Genomic DNA, 12,445 nt, shown 5'->3' on the forward strand with positions numbered 1-12,445 from the left:
TATACATGACTTTTGCTTGCACCAAACTATAAGGCAGATCTTCTAAATTCCAAATGGCCAAAAACTGATGTACTTAGCCAGAGCTATTCTGGCTTAATAGGACTTCTCTGAATTAATCTGCCTACATAGATCAAATGAGCAAATTCCTGATTTATCTCATCTCTTTTTAAGACGTATTTACATGAGCAGGAGTTTTCCTTCCCTTCAATTTAAGTTATATTTGTATGGTTAATATTGAAATTGTGATGACTGGTTGTTCCTTAATGTGCTGTGTTAATAAAAAAAAATCCGTCAGACAAGCCCGCTCTGAATATCAAATGGAACTGTGACATCACAATGTGACATCACAATATAACTCCAAAGGCAGAATTCTGACATCACCGGCAATTATATAAGCTTGTCACATCCATCTACCTTCATCACAACCTGTTAGCAGCCGTTGTCGATACGTTACTCTTGAGAAGTTACTTAGCAGTTCATAGTACGATTTTCAACTTTGAAATCTACTGAGTTTCTAGAGAAGTTATTTATCTTAGATCCACAAGCAAAAGTTACAATGGAGTCCAACCAGCGTACAATCGAAGAAGTTGAATCCGACAACATCGTTGAGAGGGAAGTTCAGCCACCCAAGCCACCCAAGCGCAAGAAGAAGAAGATGCCATTTGCAGTCTGGTGGGCACTGCACGCAGCTGAGGAGCTTAAGATGTCAGCTGAAAATATGGAACAGCAGGACTCTTTGTTGGTGATTGAAAATAAATCGAGCACCAAAGCACTGGAAAAAGTAAATCAAAAAGGGGATGGACAGTCACCTGAAAGTGAGTCCAATGAGAACAACCAGGAACCACTTAAAACCTGTTCGGAGGAACATGCCCCTATTGATCAAGAGGTTTCTGCAGGTAATATCGAAAAGCAGAATTATTCACTGATCAGTGCAGAAGAGTCCATCGCTGGAGTGCAGGAGACAGTCGACATAGTAGAGAAAGAACAGCCTTCCAAGACTGAGGAACAGCCACCGAAGAGGAAGCGCAACAAGAAGAAAATGATTCCATTTCACATCTGGTTGGAGAAACATGCCCCCACTGACGTAAAGACTTCAGCTGAACATACTGAAAAAGAGGATGATTCACTGGATACCGAACAGGAATCGATCTCCATACTGGAGGAGAAACCAGAGCAGGAAGAGTCCTCTAAGACTGAAAATGTTATCAATCAGGACACTTCTCTGCCTGAAGAAGGTGATCAGGAGGATTCCTTTACGACGGAGATTTGCAAAGACAAACTTGCTAGTTTTACATCAGAGCCAGTCACTGAAAAGAAATCCGTCACAGAACAACAGAAGAAAGTCGACCAGAAAGGGGAAAAACAGTCAAAGCGCATCAAGAAGACGCCGCTGTTGTGGAAGTCTTTCCCTGAGACTGATGCTTGCATAGATCTAACGTTTTTTTGTGAAAACAGTGACATCAACGGTATTCTGTCTGAAAATCAAGGTCATCAGGCAGGTTTGCTCAGGAGCGAAAGAAAGACATTGTGGAAAGTGCTCCCAAAGTCTGAACCTTGCATAGATGTAAGTTTTTTTGCTCAGAATATTGAGAACCAAAATGTTTCAATGCCGGCCGAAGAACTTGATGAGTCAGATTCCTTGAAAAAGGAAATTAATACTAAGCACACTGTGATTTCTGCAATAGAGCCGGTGACCGAAAATAAATCTGGCACAGAAACACACAAGAAAATGGACCAGAAAGGGGAAAAACAGTCAAAGACTAAGCGCAACAAGAAGACAGCACTGTTGTGGAGATCTTTCCCCCAGTCGGATGCTTGCATCGATTTAACGTTTTTTACTAAAAACAGTGATATCGATGATGGTCCTCTGCCAGAAAAAGAAAATTATCAGGAAGCGTTTTCCAGCAGTGGAAAAAAGCCATTGTGGAAAATTTTCCCCAAATCAGAACCTTGCATAGATATAAGTTTTTTTGCTGAGAACATTGAAACCAAAAATGTTTCAATGCCGGCCAAAGAACACGATGAGATAGCTTCCTTGAAAAAGAAAAATTATTCCGAGAATACTGTAATTTCTACAACAAAGCTGATCACCACAGAAGAATCCATCTTGAAACAAAAGGAGACACTGGATCAAAAAGGAGAGAAACATCCATCTCTGGAAAAACCCATGGACAACATCCAAACTGGGAACTTAACTGAGGTTCCTGTTGATAAAACAGAAGAAAAGATTCAAGGAGAGGGTTTAACCGAAATTCAGAATTTGCCTCACTCTCCAGAAAAAACAAGTCAAGCAAAACATATGTGTGAAGTCAAATGTAAGGAGTCTGAACTGGAACACATGGAAGTACAGAAATACTTAATGCAACAACTCAATGACATGTTCGATGTAAATCAGAAACTAAACGCTAAACTTCAACAGCAAAGAGATCTGACGAGAAAATTACTCTCAGAGAGAAGACAGAGGAAGAAGACTATGGTTTCTGTTCAGACTCAGAGTGAATCACAAGACACCTCACCAGTTTACCAATGTGCTTCAGTCCAGACAGAGATGGATGTGCCTGAGACCAGATGTCACTTGAAACCAGTCCGCAAAACAATATCAACGCAAACAGAGATGGATGTGCTGGAGAACAGATTTAACTTGGAACCAGTTTATAAAACCATTTCTACCCAAACTGAGCTGTTTTTATTGCTGAGAAAACAACCCACTGAAACCAAAATGAACGGACATCAGGATCGGCAGAACAAAGTATTCAAGAGTTCTACAGATGAGACCAGGAGAGAGTCAGTAACGAGAGATGCATCTGAACTGAAAGCTGTCAATGAGGAAAACATACATGGTGCCAACATTGAAAAAGAAGTTTCCGTACCGGAAATGGTTGAAGACCAGGCAGAGACCATCGAAAACGACATTCACACGAATGAAACAGCCATTGGTGAAGTACTGCAGGTGATAGAAGAAGAAACAGTCTCCATAGCGCAACAAAATGGAGACCACCAGGATGAGAAGAAGAGATCAAAGAAATCTAAACGCAAGATCAAGAGAAAGGCAGCAACGAGAGATGCATCTGAGCTGAAAGCTGTCAGTAATGAAAACATTTCTGGTGACAACATTGAAACAGAAGTTTCAGTACAGGAAATAGTTGGAGACCAGGCAGAGACCATCGAAAACAAGATAAACACAAATGAAACAGCCATTGGTGAAGTACTGCAGGTGATAGAAGAAGAAACTGTCTCCACAGCGCAACAAAATGGAGACCACCAGGATGAGATAAAGAGATCAAAGAAATCTAAACGCAAGATCAAGAGAAAGGTGGCAGCGAGCGATGCATCTGACCTGAAAGCTGTCAATGAGGAAAACATTCCTGGTGCCAACATTGAAAAAGAACTTTCAGTACCGGAAATGGTTGAAGACCAGGCAGAGACCATCAAAAATGAGATAAACACAAATGAAACAGACATCGGTGAAGTACTGCATGTGATAGAAGAAGAAACGGTCTCCACAGCGCAACAAAATGGAGACCACCAGGATGAGAAGAAGAGATCAAAGAAATCTAAACGCAAGATCAAGAGAAAGGCAGCAACTAGAGATGCATCTGAACTGAAAGCTGTCAATGAGGAAAACATTCCTGGTGCCAACATTGAAAAAGAAGTTTCCGTACCGGAAATGGTTGAAGACCAGGCAGAGACCATCGAAAACGACATTCACACGAATGAAACAGCCATTGGTGAAGTACTGCAGGTGATAGAAGAAGAAACGCTCTCCATAGCGCAACAAAATGGAGACCAGAAGGATGAGATAAAGAGATCAAAGAAATCTAAACGCAAGATCAAGAGAAAGGCAGCAACGAGAGATGCATCTGACCTGAAAGCTGTCAATGAGGAAAACATTTCTGGTGAAAACATTGAAACAGAAGTTTCAGTACTGGAAATGGTTGAAGACCAGGCAGAGACCATCGAAAACGACATTCACACGAATGAAACAGCCATTGGTGAAGTACTGCAGGTGATAGAAGAAGAAACAGTCTCCATAGCGCAACAAAATGGAGACCAGAAGGATGAGATAAAGAGATCAAAGAAATCTAAACTCAAGATCAAGAGAAAGGCAGCAACGAGAGATGCATCTGAATTGAAAGCTGTCAATGACGAAGGCATTTCTGGTGAAAAAATTGAAAAAGAACTTTCAGTACCGGAAATAGTTGGAGACCAGGCAGAGACCATAGAAAACGAGATAAACACAAATGAGACAGCCATCGGTGAAGTACTGCAGGTGATAGAAGAAGAAACGGTCTCCATAACACAGCAAAATGGAGACCACCAGGATGAGAAGAAGAGATCAAAGAAATCTAAACGCAAGATCAAGACAAAGGCAGCAACGAGAGATGGATCAGAACTGGAGAGCCTCTGTAAGGAAAACGTTTCTGGAGCAAACATAGAACAAGAAGTTTCTACAGTAGAAACAATTCGGGATCAGACAGCCTTCGTTAAAAACGAGATTCACACAATAGAAACAGAGATCTCTAAAGAACAGCAGATGACTGAAGAAAAACCTGAACTGGAAACTGTTGTAAACTCGATTGAGACAGATCAACATTTGGTCCCAATGACTATAACAACAAATCCTGATTCAGAAAAAATACCTGAGATCCCCCTGATTGCTCCTGAACAAACTGAGACAATACTTCATGTAGTTTCCACAGAGGAGGAGTGTGGTCTAACGGAAAATCAGAAAACATCGCCTCCACAAATAAAGGTTACATTAAACAAAGATGAAGTCCAAACACTACCTCAGGAATTAGAACTGCAAGCAGAGTCAGCTGAGGTGAACAATATTTCTGAAGAAGAAGAGAACCCCAAGAAAAAGACATCACTGTGGAAACGAATCAAAAAGGCTCTAACTCCACCATCTCTACGCCGGTTCAAAAACAGATGCAAAGTCCATCCAGCATAAATGGATGCTGGACATCAGTTGACTTTAGACATCAACTGAAGTCTAAAGTAGATTAGATTTAAAAGGGGGCGGGGCCACGTGTGTTTAGGGTGATTGGTGGTAATTGGAAAAAAAGCTACTATTGTTTGTAATTGGACATTTTAATATTCAAAAGACAGGACTGCATGGTGGGAAATGTCTCGCCGTGCAGGTGTGGGTTCACTCCGGGTGCTCCGGCTTCCCCCACGTTCAACATCAGTACACGTGTGTTTTGGGTGATTGGCGGTAATTGGGAAAAAAAGCCACTATTGTTTGTAATTGGACATTTTAATATTCAAAAGACAGGACTGCACGGTGGGAAATGTCTCACCGTGTAGGTGTGGGTTCACTCCGGGTGCTCCGGCTTCCCCCACGGTCAACAACATCAGTTCACATCTTCATCCATTGTAAGATGTTAATTTCTAATTCGAAACAGAAAATCAGAAAACCAAATGTATTAATTAGAGGGAGAATTAGAGAAAGAAAATGTAAACGCGGAACAAAAAGAGAATTATAGAAGTCTAATCTGATACAAACTGGGAAAAATTTAGAAAACTATTTATCTTTCTGGGCAATCAATCAATCAATCAATCAATCAATCAATCAATCAATCAATCAATCAATCAATTAATCAATCAAATTTTATGTGTGTGTATATATATATATATATATATATATATATATATATATATATATATATATATATATATATATATATATGCATGCATTTATATACATACATATATATCTATATATGTATGTATATATGTATATATATCTGCCTCTCTATAAATATATATAAATCTATATATAGATGTGTATGTACATCTATATATTGATGTAAATCTATAAATATATACCTCTCTCTCTCTCTCTCTCTCATATATATATATATATATATATATATATATATATATATATATATATATATATATATATATATATATATATATATATATTCATATACATGTATTTATATACATATATATGCCTCTCTCTATAAATATTTATAAATCTATATATAGATATGTATTTCTATATATCGATGTCAATCTATAAATATATACCTTTTTCTCTCTCTCTCCCCATATATATATATATATATATATATATATATATATGTATATGTATATATATATATATATATATATATATATATATATATATATATATATATATATATATATATATATATATATATATATATGTATATAGATATGTGTGTTTTTCTATATGTCTAATATATACCTTTCTCTCTCTCTTCCTCTCCATATATATATGGGGGGATGTTGTTGAACGTGGCGGAAGCCGGATGATCCAGCTTCCGCCACGTTCAACAACATCAGTACTCATCTTCATCCATTTTAAGATTTTTATTTCTAATTCGAAACAGAAAATCAGGAAACCACATTTATTAATTAAATCGAGATTTAGAGAAAGACAGACAGATAGATATAGATGTCTTACCCAGAAAGATGACTACTTTTCAAAATGTTTCCCAATTCGAATAGTTTTAGACCTCTTTGTTAAACATAGAAGTCTTTTTTTCCACACTGTTTACGTGTCTGTCTGTCTGTCTGTCTGTCTGTCTCATAAAAGACATAAAATTACCCAAAGAGATTTTACTACAGTTTATGGTATTCTTAAATATTGAAGTCACACCTCCTCCTTTTTTGTGTTTTCTATTCTCATTTAAAGAATTATACTTAGGAGGCGCTGATTCAATTAGTACAATTGCTTCATTATTGTCATTCAGCCATGTTTCTGTCAGAAATAAAACATCAATATTATGCTCGGTGATGAAATCATTAATTAATAGAGCTTTAGCACAGAGAGATCTGGTATTTAAAAGAGCCAGTTTAAGTGACTTGGAGGCTGAAAGTTCTTCAGTCTGAGGTTCCTGTATGCAGGGGATCAGTTTGAGGTTTGAATTAAGACCGCTGCTTTTTGTATTTCTGTTTTTCGTAACTTTTCTTGTAGTGATCCGGACAGGTAATGTCCTGCTATGCAGTGCCAGGGGACCAGACACATTCTGGAGGAAGACGGATGTAAAGATACTATCTGGACCCCGGTCTCAGACCTCAGAAACGCAGAGTGCTGGATCCTCTGGGAAGTCAGAGGCAGGTGGCTTAGATGAAGTGAGGTCTGCTATGTTAACCCTAAGGAGAGTCGTGGCGAGGCGAACCTGTTGATCCATGCCATCCTGCTGGGGGGAGGAGGAGTCCGCCTTCCTTTCTGACCCGGATCCTCCACCAGCATCTTCAGGCGGTTCAGGTACAGCCCGACTCTCCTTAGTGATGGACTTCCTGGGAAACTCTGTTCTTGTGAGTGAGTGTAGGATCAGGGAGGAGGGGGGAAGGAGGAAGGAGGGGGAAAGATGTGGGATGGTGGAAGAAGGAGGGAGGGGGGAAAGATTAGGGAGGGGAGAAGGAGGAGGGGAACCAGTCATTCTGTCCCCGGCACTTTGTTTTGGGACACTTTACTTCTGATAAGCGGAGGCTTCCATCCTCGTCAGACATCCTTGAGTCTGTTCTTCTGAAGCGATGGTCACATTGTTGTTCTTGTTGACAAAATGAAAAATGTTTGCAGTGAGCAGCCTCATCCCATGTTTGTTAAGATTGCGTCCTCCTCTTCCAAAGAGGTGAAAGCGCTGCCAATAGATCCAGAGGTTATCGATGGTAGAGCAGGTTTTAATCAGCCATTTGTTTATCATCAGCAGCCTGGAATGTTTTTCATCTCCCCATTGAGGCGATGGAATTGGACCACTGAGAAATAACTTCATTTTTAATTTTCCCATAGTGTCCAGAAGAATATTAAAGTCCTTTTTCAGAATCTCCGATTTTTGCTTTGCCAGATCGTTGGCTCCAACATGCACAACTAAAGTCTCCATGTTTGCCTGATTAGTGGTTAGAGAGAGCACTTTGCGAGTCAAATCAGACACAGTGTCACCAAGAAAAGAAACCACTCTGGTTTTCTTGGGATTGCAAACATGACTGATTCCATTTACTGTCTCAACTCCAACAATAAGCACTCTTTGCGTACCTTTCGTTTTCCTGGTGGTCACTTTGTCCTTCGGAGCTTTGTGGGGTGGATGTGTTGGTTTAGCCTCATTGCTGATGTTTGAAGGCGGGTTTTCACTCAGAGGCTCAGACTGGAGTGCAGAAAATCTGTTTTTCAGTGGGATTCCCATGGAGTCGGAATGTTTTGAGTCTTGGCTGGTCGCTTTGTCCTTGGGAGCGGGGTTGGTGGGGCCGTTTTGGCTCCAGCTGCTTGTTTGCTATTCTTTGGCGGAGCAGGTGTTGAAGTTGAAGGTGGGTTTCGGCTCAGAGCTGGCCACGCTGTTTCGTCCATTTGAGGTGTTCTCCCTGTTAGTCGTCTCATAGGATCTGCAGTGTAAGACTTTTGTTTCGGCTTGGCGCCCTGAGCGATCCAGGGTGAGCTGCTTGGTGCGGGGCGTACGACCTCTCCGCTGATTTGAGGAAGAGTTGTTTCATTTCCACAGGTAGCGTTGATCTCAAAGTTCACCTCCAGCCGTTGAATCTTCGTTTCTAAAAATCCAGTTATGATGTTGATAATGTAAAATAACTATAAACTATAAAAATTGTGACTTTAAAAATAATTCACAGTCAGAGTTATCAGTAAGAATGGGAGAGAGCAGGATCATTATGCTATAGTTACTTGTAATTTACACAAGATGGATATGGAGATGGAATGAGTTGGTTTCCTATCAAGCTGCAAAATGATAGAAAACTTGCTAACAAAAAGCCTCAGACCTGCAGCCCATAGGCGGTTCTAGACACAGGCCAACAGAAGTGGCTCTTTGGCTCACTTATATATTAAATGATGAAATATTGCCCTGTTTTCTGTTTCATTCTTTTTAATTGCCCTGTAGGTGTAACATAGTTAAAATGGTTGAGGTTAAATCCTGCTAAAATGCACCATCTGCTGGTAAAAAGTTGTATTGCATTCACCCTAGAAAGAGCGAGGTATTATGGGTAATCCTCAGAGCCATGAGGATCACTGACGAGGTAACGTGTCTCTGTCATGTGTTAAAGAAATATTATTAATGCATTTTGTGAAGTGCGTTTGTGGTTTTCGTTTTTGCATATTGTTGAAATATGTTCGGTCTGGGTCACGCTAGTTCTGTTATTATGTCGTTTTTGTCGTGTTTGAGAATGTTTAGTTCGTGGGAAAGTGCAGTGGGAATTTCCCACGTGGTAACATTATGGCTCCTCCTTGCAGGAGCTTGTTTTATGCCAGAGACTGACCTTACCTCCATGCCCGTTCTGTGAAATGCAGGTATGTTTTACCAAATCTCCTGTAGCAGATGGTTAGCATGACACTGAGTTTTATATTAACAGTTTTATACAATGATGTGGTTAATTTATGTTTCTGCACTGTTCTAAAATGCAAGGTTATATAAACTAAAACATAAAAATGGCATCCAGTAAATAAAATGTCAGCATTTTATTTTATTTTTCAGAACATTTTAATTAGTTACTTTATTTTCTCTAAAAAGGAGACTCACTGGTTGTCCTTTTATTGTAAAACAAAATCCACTATACGATCACTGTAATTTTAAATTATTTTATTGTGGTTATTGTATTATGGGTAATCCTCAGAGCCATGAGGATCACTGACGAGGAGCTTGTTTTATGCCAGAGACTGACCTTACCTCCATGCCCGTTCTGTGAAATGCAGATGGAGAATTAAAGAAACAGCTGATGCCAACTTGAGCAGCTCCTTGTCGTTCATTACCACACCGATAGAAGCCACCAAAACCACATAGGCCACATAGGCAGCAATTTATTCACATATATGTACATTTATTATTATTGATACTTTAATTAAAGATGAATTGTACAAGTTTATGTCATTGGGGCCGGGGGCGCCGATGACATGTTCGCATAAACCTCAGAAAGTATGTAGTTGCGTCCCTGTTCATAGGCTGGGCTATAGATTTGATGTGGGGTTGTTTAATTGTAAAAAATTAAAGAATGGCAGAAATAATGCGATGATTCCAGGAAAACAGGTGATTGGTTATAAAATGTAGCGTGCAACTCCTAGCCGCATCATTAAGCTGACGTGTCCTATCTTTTTTTTTATTTCATTCAAATCGTTCTTTCTGGTTTTGATTATGAAAAGCAACAAACATACTTATTTCTAAATTTTTATAAAAAAACAATTCAAAGAACTCTCTTGAGCGAATACATTTCTCGTTTATACGGGGATTTGTTACAAGCTTAGTGCCAAACCCTACAGCACAGCTTCAGACCTCTGAATTCTTGATTCAATATCTTATGAATCAGGAATGTTTTTGCATCAAAAGATGAACCAACACATTATTAGGTAGGTGATCTTAAAGGTAAGACCAGTTCATGAACTATTGGCTGTGTCTGGTTTCACTGGATTCTGTTCAGTCAGTTATGATCCCCAGCAGTCACATTACATATTACAAGTGTCACATTATGATTGTTTTTTTTATTCTAAGAGCAATACAGAAAACTTTACATGTTTTCTAATAGACAGTAACACAAATTAGGCTTGTTTTTATTTTAAATCTAATTTAAATTTATAAAATTAAAGAATGAATAAATCAGATTAATTATACCAAATTATTCTGTATTACACGATTGGATAAATGCGTTGCCACACAAATTACATGACTTTTTACCCTGTGCTTTTTTAATCTCACTTTGGTGCAGCAGTTATCGTTTTCTTGTCAGTCCCTTTCAGGATGCAAATGCAAAATTGCTCGGAAACCTTGCCAATGACTGAACCGGGATTTTTCCTTCGTGTAGAGCCCAGGGTGAACATTATCTCAGCCTTTGAGTTTTGCTACGTTTATTGAAATGGATTTTAATGTAGGTCTTGATCAGGCAAAATATCCTGCCTGACATTTTTGTGCTCATCTACCCATTTTGGTTTGCCAACCCAGTTAAACACAAGTCAAGTAAAACTTAGTTGAAGCTTTGCTGCAAGAATATCTGTGGTTGGTGGTGTGGAAAATATATATCTGGGAAGGTAAATAGCGATAGGAGTGAAGAATGAGGACAGGGATTTTGGGAGAAAGCTAAATGTTTTGCATGTCATAATTGAATTATACAAAAGGATAATACAGTTTGTTTATCTTGTACAATTTCCTATCAGAAGTAATCTCACGGCAATTTTCAAGCAAACATACAGTTACAAATACATATACAGTTTCATCTAGAATTAGCTTTTTCAACTGTTTCTGCAACAGCAAGTCTGATATTTTATTTGCATCACACATTTCAGCAACAGGTCAATACAAAATGCCTACAATGTGATTTCTAATCTGAAAGTAAACAAAGCTGAGGAGTGAGTACAGGGAGTTAAGCATGATGCATTATTAACTGAACTACCTTTAAGAGGTTGCACTGTTTGATGCAGCTGCTTAATGTGATTTTTTTGGGTTGAAACTAGAGAGGAACTAAATGCCATAGTTGCAATGTTCCCAAGAGAGTTTCAGAAACCTCTGTGGTGCATTCTGACAACCATACATGAAAGTGTTCACTAATCTTACAGGACTGATATGCTGCCATCAAAATCCTACGCATTTGGTCTAATGTCCAACATGTTGCCAACCTAATTAATCACTATAACTAAGCAACAGATAATTGGTTCATGCCAAAAACACTCAGGGAACTCCCAGACTCCACATGATAGGAAACTCTCTGTAACCCACAGAACCTCAAGTTTTCAAAAACCAACATTCTGGCTGATTGGCATCACAACAAAGTCTTACAGTGTAATATCTCAGTTAGATTTAAACATTGTACCAACTTTTCACTGTAATGCATTTTTTTTAAAAATCCTAACGTAACTATATTAATCCTAGATCTGTGTGTTTTTTATAAACCTCATTGAAATACAATCAGAGCCTCTACTTCAATCAGAAATGAAGTTCCATTTGTGGTGCCTACAGATAATTTGACAGTTTCATTAAGTGTCTTGTGATAACGGCTTTTATGCACCGTAGAGGCTTGGTTTTCGATTAGTGACTAACTACCTCAGTCATCTTACTCATTATCTCTCTTCTCCTGTTTCCAGCCTGTCCTTTGCCCATGCGGTATCCATGGCATATAGATTCTAAAATGTTTTTTTTTCTGCTCTGCTGATATTCCTCCTAATTAATTTCTTTAAAAGGTTCAGCCAGTTATTTGCCTTTGATTCACTCTGTTATCAGACTTTTTGCTCCATGTCTAAGTCGAGTCAGTTAATGTCGTCTCTCTGTCCAAAAATCCTCCAGAGATACCCAGGCTTCACTCAACTTCAGAGTAATTTCCAGTTCATCTTATTTCTCTAAGTCTTTAAAAAGAGATAATGCTCACCAGTTTCTTTAACTTTCTTAATTTTTTTTTTTTAATTAATCTGAGCTGAGGTCTGCAGGCTTCACTCTCTCCTGATTTTTTTTTTTTAAATCCAGAATATCCTCACTGGAAGAGACAGGAG

General features: G+C 38.7%; 1 protein-coding gene across 1 annotated transcript; it reads left to right on the plus strand.

The window, feature by feature from the left end:
• The first annotated feature begins 556 nt into the window (after positions 1-556).
• On the plus strand, positions 557-4,951 carry LOC148160903 (uncharacterized). The gene is made up of 2 exons (XM_088008374.1): positions 557-4,369; positions 4,535-4,951. The coding sequence occupies exons 1-2, from the start codon at positions 557-559 to the stop codon at positions 4,949-4,951; spliced, it is 4,230 nt and encodes a 1,409-aa protein (XP_087864500.1).
• The last annotated feature ends 7,494 nt before the right edge of the window (positions 4,952-12,445 follow it).

The sequence above is a fragment of the Poecilia mexicana genome, unplaced genomic scaffold (genome assembly GCF_051168715.1).
Source record: "Poecilia mexicana isolate PSO_F unplaced genomic scaffold, ASM5116871v1 scaffold_2, whole genome shotgun sequence".
NCBI lineage: Eukaryota > Metazoa > Chordata > Actinopteri > Cyprinodontiformes > Poeciliidae > Poecilia > Poecilia mexicana.

Coding starts and splice junctions, on each gene's coding strand:
- LOC148160903 (XM_088008374.1), top strand. CDS start 557: ATGGAGTCCAACCAGCGTACAATCGAAGAAGTTGAATCCGACAACATC. Junction 4,370..4,534: donor AACGCAAGATCAAGACAAAG/GCAGCAACGAGA, acceptor AAAGAACAGCAG/ATGACTGAAGAAAAACCTGA.